The sequence below is a fragment of the Pezoporus occidentalis genome, unplaced genomic scaffold, assembly GCF_034315485.1.
Source record: "Pezoporus occidentalis ecotype Australia unplaced genomic scaffold, CSIRO_AGI_Poc_V1 ctg147, whole genome shotgun sequence".
In the NCBI taxonomy this organism is placed as follows: Eukaryota; Metazoa; Chordata; class Aves; order Psittaciformes; family Psittacidae; genus Pezoporus; species Pezoporus occidentalis.
The window spans coordinates 1,314,833-1,333,849 of NW_026913284.1; the positions used below are offsets into that span (position 1 = coordinate 1,314,833).

General features: G+C 56.4%; 3 protein-coding genes and 1 long non-coding RNA gene across 4 annotated transcripts in view; 1 reads left to right on the forward strand and 3 right to left on the reverse strand.

Moving 5' to 3' along the window:
* Positions 1–19,017, reverse strand: part of ABCC2 (ATP binding cassette subfamily C member 2) — a 125,729-nt gene that overhangs the window by 53,289 nt on the left and 53,423 nt on the right. The window lies entirely within an intron of this gene.
* NKX2-3 (NK2 homeobox 3) lies at positions 419–2,937 on the reverse strand. The gene is made up of 2 exons (XM_062610394.1): positions 2,125–2,937; positions 419–1,478 (listed from the first exon to the last, which is right to left on the reverse strand). Exons 1-2 carry the CDS (start codon positions 2,465–2,467, stop codon positions 838–840), a joined length of 984 nt encoding a protein of 327 aa, XP_062466378.1. The 5' UTR covers positions 2,468–2,937; the 3' UTR covers positions 419–837.
* Positions 3,044–6,088, forward strand: LOC134159489 (uncharacterized). The gene is made up of 4 exons (XM_062610490.1): positions 3,044–3,099; positions 3,239–3,464; positions 3,562–3,907; positions 5,709–6,088. The coding sequence occupies exons 1-4, from the start codon at positions 3,044–3,046 to the stop codon at positions 6,020–6,022; spliced, it is 942 nt and encodes a 313-aa protein (XP_062466474.1). The 3' UTR covers positions 6,023–6,088.
* On the reverse strand, positions 7,475–10,171 carry LOC134159457 (uncharacterized). The gene is made up of 2 exons (XR_009963157.1): positions 10,057–10,171; positions 7,475–8,368 (listed from the first exon to the last, which is right to left on the reverse strand). It is a non-coding gene; the product is annotated as an uncharacterized LOC134159457 (long non-coding RNA).

A 19,017-nucleotide genomic window follows, 5' to 3' on the forward strand; every position in this document is an offset into this window, starting at 1 on the left:
CGGCCCGGACGGCCCTAATCAGCGGCCCGCGGACCCCCCTCTTCTCCCCCTGCGCTCCCAGAAAGGGGAACAAAACCCAGCACGTTTCTGCAGCCCCCGCGCATAAAGCGCCGGGCCTGGGCCTCAGTGGGGGGCAAAGCGGCCCGTCAATCTCGGCGCCGGGGCCCCTTTGTCCCTCGCCTCCCTGCCACACCTTTTGTTCCCGAATCCAATAAGCGCCTATTCCCGCTACCTTCCTCGGCGGCTCCTTTCAGCGCCGGCCCGGCCGCCACAATGGGCCCGGCTCTGAGCTGCGCGGCCCCATTCAGCGCCCTTGGCACGCTCACAAGCCGGCCGGGCCGCCCTGCCCCGCGGGCACGCCGCTACGACCTCCCCGCCGCTGGGCACCGGCCGCTGGGCGAAGGAGGAGCGGGCGGTGGATATTGCACCTGGTTTATTGACTGACTCGGCGAGCTGGCGCTGGCAGTAACCGATACAGAGTAGATAGAGGGGCCGCGGCACCCCCGGGCCCCGCCGTCGGCTTTTTACAAGCAAAGCTGCTCCGCGGGCGCGGCGCGATCGGCCCCTGTCCGCCCGGCCGTCGCGGCGGCTCCGCGGGTCGGCGGCTCTTCGCTGCGAGCTCGGGCAGCCCCGTCCTGCCGCGCCGCTCCGCGCGCTGCCTGTCCCGCACCGCGACCCGCGGGAGTGCCGGGGTCCTCGCCGCGCCGTCCCGCCGCCGCCTCCGTTCCAGGGCGCGCATTGCGCGGCAACCAGCCGGGCTGCGGTGCGGATGATAACGGGGCCCTGGAGCCGCTGGGCCGTCCTGCCGGTCCGGTCCCGGCCCTCAGTGCGTGCGGGCTACCAGGCCCGGATGCCCTGCAGTGCGCCCTGGCTGCAGGAGGGCCCCGCCGCCGCCTGGTGCAGCGGCTGGCCGCCACCGCCGAAGCCCCCCAGGCTGCCCACGTTCACGAAGGGCCCGGCGGCCGCCGCCGGGCTGCAGGTGGCTTGCATGGAAGCGCCGCCGGTGCCCGCCGGGTAGGTGCAGCCGTAGCCGGAGTTGTAGGAAGCGGCGTTGCCGTAGCCGTAGGCGGGGAAGCCGTTGTAGGAGTAGGGCCCGTTGTATGCCGAGCTGTAGCCCTGCGACCCGCCGAGGCACGGTTTGCCGTCGCGGACCAGCACGGGCACGGCCACCCTCCGCGGCGGCGGCGGGGCCGTGGGGCCGCCCAACTCCAGCGACTTGTCCTGCCGCTGCCGCTTGCACTTGTAGCGCCGGTTCTGGAACCAGATCTTCACCTGTGTGGAAGTGAGCTTAAGGCTGCTGGCCAGGTGCTCCCGCTCGGGTGCCGACAGGTAACGCTGCTGCTTGAACCGCCGCTCCAGCTCGAAGACCTGAGCCTGGGAGAAGAGGACGCGCGGCTTCCTTCGGCTCCGCTGCTTCGGCCTCTCCGCCTCCTCCGCTTTCTCCGCTGCATCCAGCGGCTTCTTCAGGACGCAGCTCTCTGCACGGGGGAGCACAGGTCACGACTGCACATCGTGACACCGGGCGCAGGCTGCTCCCGACGGGCCCCACCGGCGGGCGAAAGCCCCGCGCCGCTACGCACCCGTCGGGCAACCGCGGGGCGAGTGGGAAGGCAGCGCCGGGACAGGCTGCCTCCGGCACCGCCGGTGTTCTAAGATGGGCCGGATCGGACGGCGGAGCCAAGCGCATCCCCGTGCCTCTGGCCCAGCTGCGGTGTTACTCTTGCGGCACCACGGGGCCGAGCCCCGGGCCGCACCGCGCACGGTGCCGGGCACCTGCTTCACCGCCTCTCTCCCGGGTTGGGCCTAACCCGCCCCGTTCCCTGAGCTCCGCTACCAATATTTTGGAGCGCGGGCCTGATGCGGCAGCTCTGAACTGGGGTCTTGCGGAGGAGCTTCCCGGGGAGGCGGCGAGCAGGGCTCGGAAGAGGGTGGTGGCAGCCCCGAGGTGCCAGTCCCGGCTGGACATTTCCAGGGAACGCGGCCGCGGCGCCGTGTACCGGGTGGCATCGTCGGGACCGAGGCTCCGCGGAGCGGTGCCCCACGGGCCGGGAACGCACCGCTGGGAGCGAGCGCGGGAGCGTCCGAACTGGAGGGGCGGGGGAGCGCGGCGGGGCCGATACTCACTTGGGGTGCGGGCCGCGGGGTCCAGCTCGTCTCCTGGGCCGGGGCCCTCGCAGGAGCCGCGCAGCACGGCGTGCACGTAGTTATCGGCGGAGATCCGCGCGTCCGTCTGGCTGCCGGGAGCTGCCATGGAACTCAGGTAGGACAGCTTCTCCTCCTCCTCTTCCTCCTCGCCGTCGGAGAAGCGGGCGCCGTCGGCGGCCGCCAGCAGGCAGGCGGCGGGGTGGAAGTGGTGCTCCAGGTGGTGCGGGAGCTGGGCCCCATAGTGCGGGTCCTGCTGCTGCTCCAGGTTGAGGATATCTTTGACAGAGAAGGGGGTGGAGGTGACGGGGCTCGGTAACATCATTGGGGCAGCACAAGCAGCCAGGCAGTCCCGCGAGCCCAGCGGCGCCCGGGCGGTGGCTCGGCGGGGAGCGCCGCTCCCGGTGCTGGGGGGAGCAGGCAGCGCCGAGAGACGAGGGGCCGCGCCTGCTCCTGTCTAAGTTGCCTCCATTAGCCCGGCGCTGGGGGTCTGCGTTTTGTTACAGCTTCTGCAGGGACAGCCAAGGGCTCGGGAGCCTCCTCTGCCCCGGGCCGGCACGTCACGGCGAGGAGGGGCCGGGGGCGGCCTCGCCATTGGAGGGAGGGGGAGGCAGAGCCGGCCCCCTGCCCGGCTCTGGCCGCCCGGCCAGAAATAGCAATGTATTAAGGCTGCTCTCGGTGCGGCCGCTTCCCCCCTGAGCGCCTCGCCCGCCCGGCACCCCCCCCTCGGGCGCGGTAACGGTGCGCCGGGGCCGGGGTCCCCGCAGAGAGCTGCGGAAGACACTGCCGCTCCCCCCCGCCCCCCCACCCCCCAGTGCTAAGCACGTGTAAGTAGGTAGGGACCCCCTCCCCGGCGGCCACGGCCCGCACACGGCTAAGACCGGCCCCGGGAGGGGCGAACATGCGCTGTCCCGCCGTCCAGGCCTGCTCGCACCGCCGGCACGGCTGCCTGGCCCCGCAAGTACCTCCCGCCGCCCGAAACGCTGCGTGGAGAGGAGGTTCTCGTCCCGCACTCCTCCCGAAGCCGACGGCCACCTCGCCGTCCCGCGCATTGCACATACCCGACCCACTTCGCATCCCCCGATGCCCCCCGCAGGTGCCCCCTTATATTTCCCCGCCACCGGCCCATCGGCAGCTCGCCCGGCCTCTCCGCAGCTCGCCCGGCCTCTCCGCAGCCGGTGCGCACCGCGCTCGCCCGGGGAATGCGCGCTCCGTCGCCGCTGCCGGATCGGGCCCCTCAGCTCCGGGATTTTCAAACCCAGCCGGGCCTGGCTGAGCCGGGTCATACGAGCACTCCGAATCTGCGGTGGCGATGGACTAGGGCGAGGAGAGTTATTCCGCACTCTTCGGTCTTTCCTTTCGATTTCTTTCGTTTTCTTTCGTTTCGTTTCGTTTCACCCGCCAGTAACGGGAGACTAGCGGCTCCACAGAGTCACCACGCTGCCGTGCAGGCGGGTGAAGCTCCGAGCGAGCCTGCAGAGACCCCTGTGCACTGTGACTCTCCCGGCACCGGGGCTGCGCCAAATACCGGCCGAGCACCCCGGTGCGGTTCGGGGAAGTGTGCCGCGACCCTGCGGCGGCTGCCTGCGGTTCCAGAACCCCTTCAAGGGCTCAGCGCCGCCGAGACATGGGGAGCGGGCTCATCGAAAGAGGAGCGGGGGGTCCCGGGGGAGATCTTTCGTTGTGATTAAAATCCTGCCGCCCCGCAGGGATCGGATCTGCATCGAGGCGATACCGCAGGGAGCCGGGCTTACAAGGCGGGCAGGTGAGTGTTCCGCGGCCGGGTATTCGCCGGGCCTTCCGGGGAGCTTCTCTCGGGTCTCTACCCTCAGTCGGCTCCGCCGTTTACCGGCTCTGTCTGTGCCCTCGTTTCCCTGCCTCCCGCCGCTCCGCACGCCCCGGAAAACCCCATTTTCCAGCGGCGCAGGCTGGGACGGGAGCCCCGGTCCCGCTCACTTCGACAGAGCTCGGGTGCTCCCTGTCCCGCGGCGGGACCTGTTCCCTTTCCCCCGGCTGGACGAATCGTTCCCACCGCGCCGCTTCAAACCAGTCGCCATAAATCGTGGCGGATCGGTCTCTCTTGCCGCTCCTGCCCGCCTTCCTCCTGTTCTGAGGCCGCCCGATGCGGACGGTGGAAGGGGAAATGCGCTCGCCATAACCAGGCCCGATCGGGCTCCAGCTCTGCCCCGTGCCGCCGGTGCGCGTAGAAGCCCGACGCTGCGTTCCCGATAACAGTAACAATAATCGCCTTATCGGTATTACAGATCCGGTTCGGCCCGCTGAGGGCCAGGGACCAGTGGGGTCTGACTTGCCCGGCGCCATAGGACAGGCCGGGCGCTAGGCACGACCTAGAGGCACGGGACTCCCCACCCGGGCGGAATCGGCTCTTCGGGGCCGAAGCATGGAGCAAAGGTGCTCCCAGAAAGTTGTGGGTTTTGCTCTAACAACGGGAAACCACCAGGCCCCGCTCAATTGTGCTGCCACGGGCCACGCAGAGCGCTTGGGGAGCCCACACCCCGCGGAAGGAGCGAGCAGCAGCCGGGATGACACGCACAGGAGCACCCCTGCCGTATCACGACCTTTTTCCCCGCCGGTGCTCCCGGTGCGGTAAGCTAGCCTCCAACTTCCTGCCTGCATCCCCCCTTTGGTGGTGCCGGATCTGGCCCACTTCTGCGAGACACGAGCGGCGATTTCCCAGCTGGAGAAGCCGAGGAAGCAGGGAGATGCTTGGGCCCCGCAGCGGATGCCACCCCTGTATAGCGCCCGACGGGCACGGCCAGGCCTAAGAGAGGGTGCAGAAACCGGGGTAAGGCGCAGCCCCGGTACCTGCCGGCGGGTGTCAGTCCCGGGATGCGGTTTCGGGGCCTTCCCAAGCCGGCTGATTTGGGGTCACGGGGCTATTAATGGTTATTTTATTTATATCATTAGCGGCGTCCCCTGAGCTCTGTTTACAGCGGAGCCTTGTTGTCCCGGCCGCTCCTGCGCTCTGTTTAGACAGGGGATTATTGTAATGGATGGAACTCGCAGTGCGGATGCTGCAGCGGAGCCAAGAGCCCCCCCCGCGCCCGGAGAAGGGGGAGCAGCCCCGCAGCGGCCTCGCACACCGCGGCTGGAAGGCAACTTCCCCCCTTTCCCCTGGGCCCTGGGCGCAGGCCGCCCGGTAGCAGGCGTCCGCTGCCGGGGGCCTCGCCCAGGGCGATGCTATCAGCCCCAGGGCTGCTAATTGCTCCATTAGTCTCGCGGGTGCCGAGTGCTGGAGCCGGCCCCGCACTAATGGCCGTAAACAAACAAACGCTAATCCGGCCCTGTCTCCAGCCCCGGTGCTCGGGAAGCCAACGCGGGACGGCGGAGCGGCCCCGGGGAGGCGGCAGGAGGCCTTCGGCGGGCGGCACCCACCTGCCCGCCGCCCCGGGCAGCCCGAACGCCCGCGGGCCGGGGCCAGTGCGGACCCGCGCAGCCAGGAGCTGCCCCCCGTGCCTGGCTCTATTTACACAGAGCCTGCCCTTGTGTAAACGCTGCGCGCCGTGGTTTATCTCAGGGCCCGTCTGTTTCTCGTTCTCTGTCAGCAGCGCCCGGTGAAGGATGGCCCTTTCCCAGGGGCTCGGCCCTGATTTATGTGAGAACCGCAGCGCGCCGGGGACGCCCTCGCACGGCAGAGACGGCGACGAGCCACGGGGAGGCGGCGGGTCCCGGGGCACCCACGCGCGACAGAGCTGACGGAGGCGACGTGCCCGGCCTGGCCTCGCACGCCACGGACACCTGCCGGTGCTCTGCTCGCTCCCGGGCCGCGCTCTCCCCGCACGGTGAGCGGCGGGCTCGTCCTGGATGTCTCCGGGCTCCGCTGCCCGGTGTGCCCGCATTGGTGCATCCCCCGGGTTAAGGTACGGGTTTTACTCCAGCCGCGCCGCCTGCCCAGGAGTAACTGCTTTTCACAGCTTTTTGAAGGAAAACTTTGTCTTTATTCTCCAGGAGAACAGAGGTTTCTGCGGGCAGTGGAACCAGATCCAGGCAGGGGATACTGTACACTCACCCGGCAATGTTCTGTATCTCCCGCTGCTCTGTCTCAGCCTTGCCCAGTGAGTGACCAGACTGTCCTGCCTGCTCTGGTCTCCTGGTGGACACCTGCCTCCACCCCTCCTGAGAACCACCTTATTTGGCTTTGCCCAGAACCACTCATCTAATGTCTATTTCCTTGAGAAATACATCACTGCACGTATTTGCTGTTCTTCGGTATTTTCTTGCACCACTAGCATTGGCTGATTTACTTTTGCTTCACAGTTCTTTCAGGGATGTATGGCTTGGAAATATGTCCCAAAACAAAGCCTCAGTGAGAAACATGTTTTTAGATGGTCAGAACCAGACTTTTAGCACCCTGAGGAATGTATACATTTCCAAGGGGGGAGCTTGATTTGGGGGATACCAGTAGCTGTGTGCAGCGTTCAGTGCTCAGCATTTTGTGGGATCAGAGCTGCCCATACAAGAGTGCTGGTAATTTCAGCAAGGGGCTCAGTAGGGTTAGACATCAAAGGGAAGGCTGCCCTTGGTTTGTGCCCAGTGGGCCTGTGAAACTGAGGCTGACACATTGAGGTTGGTGAGAGTCAACTTGGAAGAGCAGGTAAAGGTCATACTATGTCTGAGGCAATGCAGGATAGGAAATGTCAGTGCCGAGGACTCCCTCCTGCCTGCTTTTATTTGGTGTCTCTCATGCACAAAGGATATCCAGCCTTCACAAAGCCACCCTGCTGCACAACATAACTGTGGACGTGCAGAGGGTAGCAAAACACCTCTTCCTCTGGAGGAGAAGCTGTCATAAATCACCGCTTGCAGCTCATGTGATGAGAAGGTCCCCTGTCCAGCAGAAGGAGGACAGTGCTGCAGACACACGTACACAATCGACTTGCTACAACAAAACCCACAGCCTTTCTGGGAGCACCTTTGCTCCATGTTTCAGAAGCCATTGTTGCATGTTTGAATTCATGAGGTTAAGAAGCCAGGCTGAAATTCATCCTTCAGCAGAAGAGGCCCAGCACGAGGCTTGCTCGCCACTTGCATCCACAGGCCCACGTACCACTTACATCCCATAGGGCTTAAGTGGAGCCTAAGTGGACCCTGGGCCTTGAACTGGCAGCCTGCCTGGCGCTGGATTTCAGCTCCAAGCCCAGGCCTGCAGCTCTGATTCATGCATATAATCCTGCTGAGGTCAGCAGGATTCATCCTGCTCCCACCGCAGCCTGTGGGACGGTTCACACGAGAGTGTCAGGGTCAGGCTCTGTGTTTGCATATACTGTAGAAAATGGAACAATTAAGATTAAACCAATTAAAGTTTAACAGGTCTAGAAAGCATTTTATTACATAATATACAGGAGGGATTAGCCGTGTCGGGCCGTGCTGCATGTGTGCCGGGGGAGCAGTCCCTTGGTGTCCGCGGCACTTGGTGTTTCTGGGCTGGGGACCTCCTGTGCTGCTGCTGGGGCCGGCCACTGACAAACACACAGGCTGGGAGCACAGCTGCATGCTGGCTGCCATTCCCATCCAGCGCTTTTCCCTGAAGCATTCTGGGTGCAATGCTTTCCTTAGCTCGAGCAAAGCCTTTTCTAGAAGATATTTTGCACGTTATTCAGTGGCTATTTCTACAGCATCCTGTGGGGAGAGGGAAGCTGCCGTGCTTCTGTACAGGCGTGCTGGTGAGCAGTAAGCGGCCGGCTGGATCTCTGCAAGGTGGTGACACATGTCTCATCTTGGAAACAGAGCTGATAAGCTCCTCTTGTTTAGGGTATCTGCCTGGCAGCCAGTCCCCACTTCTCTCCCTGCTTAATCAAGATTCCTCCAGCTGCAAGCAGGGCTTGTTTCCATGTGGATGAGGCCATCCTGGGCATGTCTGTCCCTGAAGCTGGCAAATCTGCACCAAAAACGGCACACAGCTGAGGGTTTGCCAGGGTGGTTTTGGGGGTAATTGGGCTGACAAAGGATGCAGAAACCAGCACTGGCAGAAGCTAAGCTGCAACCTTGGCTGAGCCCACACTTGTGGTGGTGCATGGGCAGTTGCCTCTCCATGGTGGCACTCACACAGCCCTGCTGGTGTTCATCTATAGGTGCTGCCATGGGCTCTGAGGGGCACCCGCAGCCAGGGGCTGTTGCTTGGCTTCATCTTCTCAGCTGCAGCTCACCACCAGCCAGCTCAGCAGGGTTGTGCACAAATATCCCTCTGCCTTGCAACAACCTGTAGCTGTGGGACAGGGAGGAAGACGGGGGCTGGGGAACCTCATCCATTCTGTCCCCTCTGGGTAAATACGGGACAAGGGCCTGGCAGGTTCAGCTAAAAGGCATTTTCACATTGCTTTCAGAGGCCACTATGGGCAGCTTCCAGCTCTGTGAAGGGTTTTTCTGTGGTTGCTGCAAGTTGGTACTGTAGCATGTTCCAGAGCAACACAGGCAAACCGCTCCCTGGCTGACTACTGTGCTTGGAAAGGTTAATGGTGGAATGTGCACTTGGTCTGCATGCTTCTAATAAACACCCATCCTTGAGTTTTCATTTAAAATACTTTCCATATTTTGCCATGGCTGCTCGTACTGCTCCCTCCTGCGACAGCTCCTCACTGATGGCCACTGTATAAATAGAGCAGCCCCTGGGTTCCGCATGCAGGCGGGCAGGTGGGAGATTTGGAAGCTTCTGTTAATAGTTTGTCTCTGAGTCCGCCTAATGAATTCTCCTCGTAATTACAGTGCAGGAATTGTTAGTGTATCCTGATGATTCAGAACTTTCTAACAACAACTCCGGACCAAATTATAAACTGTTTTTCTATCTTTGAGTGGAGACTTGAGAGAGGATTCCTAATTGTTCTTGTCCCCTCAGGGGCCAGGGCTGGATTATCCCACACAGGCTTCTCTGCAGACTTGTTTTTAGTCTATCAGTGGGCCCTCTGCCAGACCAAAGGGATGGGGAACTCAGTTTTCCAGATTTAAATCTCTCCCTCCACCCTTCCACTCCACTTACACCTCTAAGGAAGAGCATGGATTAGAAAGGATTTGCCCTTATGGGGCTTTGGTTTGGGTTTGTGAAGATCTGTCCTTAAAAGCTTTGCCTTTTTCTTTTTTTATCCCCATGTAAACCTGACTCCTAGCTATACGCTGGGAATGGGCACAAGTGAAGCGCTCTGTTGTGTGGGGAGCAGACATCTCCCATTTCTTTTAAAATACCTCCCTTTAAATGGCATTTCCTCTTGGAGACAATGGCTTGACATGAAGGACAAGCAGGTGGGGACAGGCGAGGATGGTGTTTCAGGAGTTGGGTAAAGCCAGACCCCTCCTGCTGTGGTTGCTGTGATTTGGCCATGCATGCAAGAAGCTGGGTGGGCCCAAGGTAATCCAAAATGCATCTCTGTGGGAGCAGTGGCAGGGTAACCTGGGAATCTTCATATGGCTCCTGTGCTGGTGATGCCCAGCACACTGGAAGCCATGGGATGCTCTCCCCAGGACTCATCTTGGTGCTCTCCTGCAGGATCCCTCCTGCACTGGGAATGACCCGTGCAGTGATGCCATGTCAGGCCAACAGTCCCAGGGCAATGAGGCCGTTCCAAAGGTGGCTGGGAATTAGCACGAGGCCAAGGCAGCTCTTCCCTTCCTTGTCTCCCACTTTGCTGGGGAGCCAAAAGGCCACACCGCTGGCCATGCCCCATCTCCCTGGAAGCGCTGACGCCTGTCTGGCTGCCAGGACACCCTGCCAGCCCCATCCCAGGCATGTCCCCTGCGCCCATCAGTGGTGAGCAGGCACCGTGCCGCGTCCTGGGCCCAGGCGCCCTTCTCCAAACATCCCTCCCGCTGCGCTCGCCGTACCCCCGCGGCTCCGCCACGTCCGCCCTGCACACCCGCCCTTGCTGACGGCAGGGAAAGTAGGAGCCATGTCCTTGCGCTGACCTTCGCCTGACCTTCCAGTAACGCTCGAGAAACCCTCGGAAAGGCTTTCTCATTGTGCAGCCCCAGGGTTTCCAGGGAATTAGTCAGCAGGCTGGAATTGTGCTCTGTGTATGTGACCCCCCTCCTCTGCTCCCCCCCTCCTTGCCTCTCCCATCTCTGGAGCCGGACCGGTCCAAGAGATATGTTGCCAGGGTGACAGCGAGGTGTGATGGATGGACAGAGAGTGGCTGTGGAGTGGCAGGGCCGCTGGTCAGTAACCCAGGGCTGTGTTTATAAGAAGGAAGAGGCTGTTTCCTGGAGCTAACATAATGCAGCTCTAAAAAAGGCAGGGGAAATACATCATGCGAGGAGAGCGCAGCCCTGGGAGGGGAGGGCTGCTGGGGAGCCCAGCACCAAAGTGAGCCTCCAGGTCAAGGTGCCTTTGACAGGGGCCTTTTTTATAGGCCATTTGCGTGAGAGTTTGCTGCTGTTTCTCTGCAGCCCTGACAGCGGCTCAAGGCCCAGCCGGGGTTTGGGGAGGGTCTAATCTAAACTCGCTGTTTTCCAGCCCTTCTCTTTCAGGACCCACTGATTTATTTGGAAAATAAATAATCATCACTATTATTTCGTTGCTGCACAGTGACAGTCCCCTGCCTCGGCATGGGTCTGTCCCATGTCCCATGGCAGATGCTCAGAGATGCAGGGAGCTGGGGAAGGACCCTGGTGCAAAGGGAGCAAGGGGCTGAGTTGTCAGCCCCTGTCTGCCCCACCTTTGGTGGGCCCTAGGAAGCAGCAAAGATCAGAGCCACATCCCTGCATGGGATGGGGACCTCATGGCACTCTAGTTGCCTGGGCTCTGCGTTAGGACAGAGGTGACCATCTGGAAAGACAAGGGGATATCTCCTCCTCCTTCCCAAACACCGTTCTTGGCACTTTTCCTCCCTTTAGCCACACTGCAAGTGTGTGAGCTCCTTTTGCTCAGTGATGGCATCTCCTCTGCAGCCCCGCGCACCCGCTGCTGTGACAACTATTGGGATCATCCATACTTGTGATGTCACCTCTGAGCCCGGTCAGAGGGTCTGGCTATGGGAGAAGCAGCAGCCTCCTTTGCTGGAGAGGGAGGTTGTCACTCTCCAGCCGGCAGCATGGGAGCTGAGCCCCGAGATGGGCTGGGGTACCACTACTTCCCCAGCCCCGCTTCTGCTCCTGGTGCTCTGCCCTCCCCTTGTGTCCATTGAGCCTAAATCATCCCTACTGATTGGAGAACAGAGTCCCAGAAAATAGCTCCTGATTTTCCCCTGTTAAAAAAAAAAAAAAAAAAGGAAGAAGAAAACAGCAAAAAACAATTAAATCCTTTTGAAAAGAACAACCAAAAAAAAAAAAAAAATCCAGGCTCATTTACTGTAAATCCCACCATTTTCTAGGCAGGCACAAATTGCTTCTACTACAGCTAAAAAAGTACTGAAATTGTTGACAATATTTTCTTCTTTCTTCAATTACTGTTATTCCTACAGCCCTTCAGCTGCTATCAGTGATATTGCATGTTTCATTTTTTCCCTTTTACCAGAGTGCCAAAGCTTTGAAAAGTGTCAGTGTAGGGAATAAAAGATGGGAAAAGAGGGGGAAATCTGGTGCAAATATCAGGCTGTCTTCAAGGAGCTTCAGGGCAGGGGAGAAAAAGAAGACAAGGAAAACATGAAAATGCAGCGCTTCCAAAGTTTGGACAGCTTTCTGGTTTAAGAAAATGAAACAAAAAATTTGTTTCAAAATAACCCCTTGAAAAGTTGAATGAAAATGTTTTCCATAAAATAGTTTTCAATCTCATTCTTTTTGGGTAAGAAAATATTCAGTAATTTTTATACTGAATAAGTTTTATATTTATGTTTCACAACATTAATATAATAACAAAAATGCCAGAATTTCACCTTCCCAGCAAATGTCTGTGTTTGGTTGTGTCCTCACTAAAGTGGGAGAAAATTTTTACGTGGAGCCTCATTTTTGGCTTGGATTTTGCTTTTCTCTTTTTTTTCTCGAGGGGGGGGTGTGTGTTATAATTCACCAGCATTCATGCTTTCCCTGCTCTAATTCATGCAAATGCTGCCACATGCACAAATTCCTCCATGAGCTCAATATAAATCAGTAAATACTTTTCCTTGCAGCCCAGGCTGATCGCTGTCTAAAAGCCACTTTCTAAATAAGTATTTGATTAATATTTGTATATTTAATGTTTGCATTGTTCTAAGTGACTTTTAGCATTAGGTTCTCTCACCCACTTTCTGTTCAAATTAGCACGTTCACACACACTTATGTTTGAATTTGCGTTCATCCCAGATTGTGTACAGCTGTATTTGAACAGCTTTCACAAAAACAATCTGTATTTTGGAGTTCTATTTATATTGCCTGCATATCCATCACAGCTGTAGGGAAGGTGATCCATGCTTCTGGAAGCCCCTTATGCCAGCAGCCCAGTGCAGTGCTGCTTGTCTGGGGGGGTTGGACCTTGAGCAGCCTCAGCCACACTGCACGGGTGTTGTGGGGCTGCTGAGCTGCAGCCCTCTAAGATGAGCCGTGAGCGTGAGCTGCTCGCGCTGTTTGTTACAGTTCTCGTTGCATTTGTGTCACCCCCCGGTACCCCCGGACATGTGCTGCCCAATGGGAAGTGGGGCTGTTCCCGGGGGACTGGGATGGGGCCTCATCTTTCCAGCCGATGAGGACCGCCCGGCTCCTCTTCGGGCCGCCCCAGGTGGCCATGACATTTCTAAAGGACTTGTCTATGTGCCGCAGTAAGCTCATTAGTTAATTCCCTTATTACGCAGCATCAACTGAAGCATGTGTGTTTGTGGCTTTCTCCCCAGCTTTCCTCGTTACTCCCTTCTCTTTGTTTTAGCTAAGCAGGCAGGTTTTTCAAAGCCCCCTTGGCCCAGCCGTTTGTGGTGCGCACTCATCCCTCCCTCGATGGTCTTGGGGTACCCACAGCGAGAGGGGCTGATGAGGGCTGGGGCTGCAGCAGGCAGGACTCTACTTGCCCAGCAGTACAGCGCAGAGCTTTCACCTCCACTAAAGTGGCTTTTCGGGCCCGTTCACATTTCCATGTCAATCTTGGAGCCCAGCCTGTTGAATGCACTGAGGTTTTGATTCAGACAAAGTGAGGTGCATGGAAGTTCCCAGGAACGAGGATTTGGCGTGAAGGTGCTGTGGTGCGACGCTGGGTCTCTCCAGGATCACTCTGGGTTTTGAGATGGTCAATGGGCGTCTCTTTGCAGAGAGACATCGAGTCCCTGACACCAAACCCAGCAGATAGAGCCAGGGGTCAAAGCCAGCAGGGCCAAGCCTTTCACCCTCAAACATGGGGAGCCTGTGGGACCTCTTCCCTCACCGCCTGCTCTGGGAGAAGCCCGGTCACAACCCCTGCCTGGGGAAGAGGGACGGAGCAGACATCCCACCCTCTTCCTTCTGGGGGGCCACATGCTGCAAAATCCACCTCACGCCGGCGCTTTCCGGCTCTCTGTGAGAATGTACAGTTTGTGGCTCCTTCATTGACTTTGAAGAATGTCCCTTTATTCACAATGTTATTTCCTTTAATCACTGTGAGGTTGCAGGAAATCTTCTTGGAAAATTATTTCAGATTGGCTGGAATCACTGTACTGTCGCAGAGATGGAAAACTCACTTGAACTTGTTTTTATTTTACCCTAAAAAGTCACTGTCCCCAGAAGGTTCAGATGAATTTGGATAAACATGTGAGTTCCGAGGATTTAGTTGTTGTTGAGCAGTTGTGTCCCCTCCCCTCATTATTTTTTCCCAAACGAACCTCTGTGACTTTCCAAGTTCCTGAGCTTTACTCGAGTCCAGGGGTGCAGAACTGAAGGAAAAAATGGCCATTGGGATAAACAGATAGGAGACAGGCAAATACATCATTAAGGGACACAATATGTGAGTAGAGATAATGAACTCTCTACGGAGGTGACAGCTCTGTCCATCAGCTAAGAGCCAAACCAACTGAATTTTCTTCTACTTGAGGATTCCTATGATGACTGACACAGGAAAAATAAGGCGCTAAAACCTGACTTTCGTGGGAGTTTAGTCCCATTGCCACATGAATCACAGAATCACAGAATGTTTGGGGTTGGAAGGGACCTCTGGATATCATCTCTGGAGATCCAAATTCCCCTCTGAAGCAGGTTCACCTGAAGCAGGTTGCACAGGATCATGTCCAGGTGGGTTTTGACTATCTCCAGAGGAGAGTCCACAACCTCTCTGGGCAGCCTGTTCCAGTGCTCTGACACCCTCAAAGTAAAGAAGTTCTCCCTTATATTCAGATGGAACTTCCTGCATTTCAGTCTGTGCCTGCTGCCCGTTATCCTGTCACTGGGCACCACTGAAAAGAGTCTGGCTCCATCCTCTTGACACCCACCCTTAAGATTTGTATGTGCTGATAATAGCTCAGTCCTCTCCAGGCTAAACAGGCCCATCTCTCTCACCCTTTCCTCATAAGAGAGATGCTCCAGACCCCTGATCATATTTGTAGCCCTCTCCTGGACCCCCTCCAGTAGTTCCTTGTGTTTCTTCAACTGAGGAGCCCAGAACTGGACACAGTACTCCAGATGTGGCCTCACCAGGGCAGAGTACAGGAGGACGATAACGTCCTTGACCTGCTGGCCACACACTTCCTAATGCAGCCGAGGATACCCCTGGCCTTCTTGGCCTCAAGGGCACATTGCTGGCTGGCTCTTGGACAGGTCCTTCTCTGCAGAGCTGCTTTCCAGCAGGTCAACCCCTAACCTGTACTGGTGCATGGGGTTATTCCATGCACCCCAAGTGCAGGACCCTGCACTCGCCTATGCTGAACTTCATCAGGTTCCTCTCTGCCCATCTCTCCAGCCTCTCCAGGTCTCACTGAATGGCAGCGCAGCATTAGGGTGTATCAGCCACTCCTCACAGTTTTGTATCACCAGCAAACTTGCTGAGCATATACTCTGTCCCTTCATTCAAGTCACTGATGAGCAAGTTGAACAATTCTTGTGAGCAATGGAGAAATGTGGTCTGGGTGAATGTGTGGCTACATGAGAGCACAGCTGGCTGGGAAACTATGTTGAAATGCAGTTATCAGTGCTCAGCCGTCAGACAGGGCCTGGGTCTAGGGCTAGTCAGTGCTTTCATCAGTGATTTTTACCTGCAGCACCTGTCTGGTAGGGTCTGCAAAAGCGCTTTTATTGAGAAATTGGAGAAATCTGGAACAAACCTGTTGATAGGAACAAATATAAGGCTTTTCTATGAGTCGCGAACACTGGCTGGGGGATGATCAAGATTGCCCTCTGGGAAAGCAGCTGAAGGACAGTGGGTCCTGAAGGGAGTAGGAGCCAGAAGCAGCCCAAGTGAGAAGGGCAAAATCAGACCAGGATGTACAAACAAGGTGTTTGTAAGACACCTGATCTGCTCCTGCTGCACTTAGGAAGTGTTAGCCTGAGTGCTGGGTCCCACTTGGGGCCCAGTGTTTGAAGTTGCGGCTGCTGGAGAAAGCCCAGGGAAGAGCGAGATCAGAAATACAGGAAACATGACATACTGGAGAAGGCTGAAGGACCAGGGTAGCTGACTATCAAGACAAAAAGACTGCAGGGAAATAAGATAAAAGTCTTTAAATGCATAAAGCCCTGCTACAAAGCACGAGATAATGGGCTATTCCTTGTTTTCAGGGTGGGTAGAAGAAGAAGCCATAGGCTCACGCTGCAATGACTGCAGTAAAAGAGATTAAAACTTGTTTTTCCTGGGAGCCGTCTTCACCACTAGAGGCTTCTTTTAGGAAGAGTTTAGACAAAAGCTCCACCAGGAAGTGTTTGCCTGGTTTGGGGGGAGGCAGACAGGCTGGGTGACCTTTCAAGGGCCTTCCAGGCTTATTTTTTGTGATCCTGTGAATACAGATACTAAAAAAAGAGAAGATAATTTTGCCTCTGGCCAGTCTATTCGGGACTGGTCCTTGTCAGGTATGTTTTGTTTCAGCTGTGAATGTTGTCCAGGTTTCCATCGTATCCATCAGTGTGTTTTTATTTGTTATTTACTCCTAAGGTATTTTTTTCCCCTATCCCATTTTGCCCTGTTTCTATACATCCCTGTAGTCCTAATTTCCCCAGAACGGTCATACGCTTTGTGTGGTTCCCCCAGGCCCTGCACAGAGAGACCTTCTCTTCCCCACCTGATGTATCTTGGGATCCAAGAGCAGACCCCATCTTGTTCATGAATTGGGCTGGTGACAGACTCCTGGTGTCGCAAGCTCATCTCTCTCGTGGTCTCACTCCTATCGCAAGGCCCCTGTGGGTCGTCCGTGGGCCGGGTGTTTTTCTGTTTCTAAAACAGGACTAACAGCCGTCGTCCCCCTCCGCCTGTGGGTTCGCAGATGTCGACTGTTCACTGTTTACGCTGAGTTTGTGCAATGGGAATTTTTCTGTGTGTATTAGTAACATCATGTATTTTTACTCACGATGTTTAGGATCAGAGTTAGATCATCTATGCTGATCTCCTTGACTGCCTCCTCTTGTTACTCTTTCTGGACCCGGATAACTTGGGGTTTCAGTAATGCACAAAAGCATCTGGTTTGGAGGAGCGAGGGAGCTCATGGTTCGGTCTTACTTATTCACTGATGGTTAAACCACCAGCTAATCAGCATTGCTCAGAAAATGTATGTTGCATTTTGTATGCAGGTTTGTCTGGCTTTTAATTTCCAGCCATTGATTCTTGTTCTGCCTTTTTTGGCTGGAATAAAAACACTTTAGCACACGGCATTTTCTTATATGAGAGTACTTGTGCATAGCAGTCAAATTTCTTATGCTTTTTTAAGAAGAAAACAGGTTGAGCTTGATTCTGTCACTGTGGGGTGCGTTCTCCTGCACTTGTATCTTTTCTGTGGCTCTTCTGTGCACCCTCTCTCATTTCACAGGATAATTTTGGCCTCAGGAGCTCTGGCGGTACAGCCCGCTGGTCGGGCCTCCATCTCTCAGATTTTTGCAATGTCTGAAGATGCAGATACCACTGCCTTGCTGAGCCCCTGTGACAGTGCTCAGGTTTTAACACACCTTGTGTGACACCCTTCCAGCCCACACCTCCTCTGTCTGGCTGTAAGGATGCTACTGGAGATAGTGAAAACAGGGACAAGGGGTTGGGGGGAATCACATCTATGACTCTCCCTTCATCTGCATATATTTAAAAAGGGGCACCAGCCTAGTCACAGCATCTCAGGCCTGGCACCCCATCCCCTGCTGTGTAAGATACTGCCTCATAGCTCCTGTCTGCTGTCCTCCCTGCTCCGACGCCCAGGACCTCATTCACCATGTGGTCCTAGCATTGAGATCACCTCCAGCTGCTCACCCCCAGGACCCCACACCAACCCCTGGCACATCCAACTTGGCATTTGGCTCAGTTAAAACCCATGAGTGGGTAACACCATCCCCTCTATCACATGCTGGGCTGCAGCTGAGGCTGGCAGTAGTGATTTGGTGCTGACTCCCAGCTCTCCTGTGCCTGTGCTGGATACCCAGAGTCCAGCACTGAACTTTCTTGACATATTTTTAGTACCATCTCTGTTGAGAACAACTTCTGGAGACCAGTCAGGATGTAGATAATATGTGGGCAATCAGCATTGATTAGGAAAAATACATAACTGGAATATTGTAAAGTACCTTGTAGGTACCCAAGGGTCTGATACCTTCAGCCTCACTGCTCCCTGTTGCTCTGAAGACATTGCTTTTGGTCCTGTGGGCAGTTTGAGCCCCTGCTTGAATCTCACGATCAAACTTTTTTGATTCCCATTTTCAAGCAAGATTTGGAAGATCCAACGAAGAGAGCTATGGACTAATAATATCTTCACCATATATGGCGCATTTCATCCTCGGCTGTGAGTGTGCATTACCCTGCATACCACATGCAGCCAGCTGCTCGCAGGGACCATGTGTTCTCCAGCCCAGCACTGCTGTAATGCTGCAGAGACCCACGGCTCAGGTACAAAACCAGGTACTCTTTTGGCCAGGCCCCTGCTTTTCCTTCCATGCAACAACAATTCTGGACGGGTTTGGCCTGTGCAGTGCAGATGACTGCTAGTGCTTACATGTACTTTTATAGTGTAGCATTTCAAAGGGCTGGTTGTGAGGAGGTGCATGCACATTTCCTGTATGTCTGGCCAAAAATCCGATACTTGAGAGCACCAGAGAACCCTACAGTTTTGCAGAACATGCTATTTTGATGTTCATAAAAGACAAAGCACTGCCAAAACCTGGGAACAGCATGGAAGGTGCCAGCATTATTTTCCTGCTCCTGGCTTCGCTCTGTTTTATTTCTCACTCTGCCCCTCCATGACCGTACAGCTGGCTTGGTCCTGCACCATGCAGGTCCCAGCCCTGTGAGGGATGTTGGTGGGATGTGTCCCAGCTGGGATGGGGGCTCAGGTTAAGAGCAATGTGCTGGTGACTCAGAGGTGGCGAAGGTGTGAGGGATTGCACCAGTGCTGGTGCATGTGATGCATGCCAGGCTGGGGGAGTGGTGCAGGTGACCAGCTCCAGGCTCAGGTATGTCCCCAGCTGCCAGCTATGCCGTCAGGAGCACAGTTTTGTGCAGGTCAGCCTCTCAAACCTGCCCAGAGGTGCTGGGAGCTCTTTAATGGACCAGCAGGAGGACAGACATGGTGCTTTCAGGTCTCCTCTCATGACATCTGCCGGGTCCCCTTCCCGCACTCATCTTGTCCTTCTATCCAAAACAGTTACGGAGGGCTTGTTGTTTTTGGCGCAGTCCTTTATTTACAAATCCCATCCTGCTTATAGCTCATAGTTTCATTATCCTCTAGATGTTTATAGATCTCCTTTTCTTAATATTTGTGCCATTATTTTACTAGGGACATGGGTGAGACTTTCCAGACAGTAATTGTCTGGCTCAACCTCTCCCCCACCACCCCTATCTGCAGAAGGGCACATCTCCTTGCTGGCCTTGCCTGCATGGGGTGC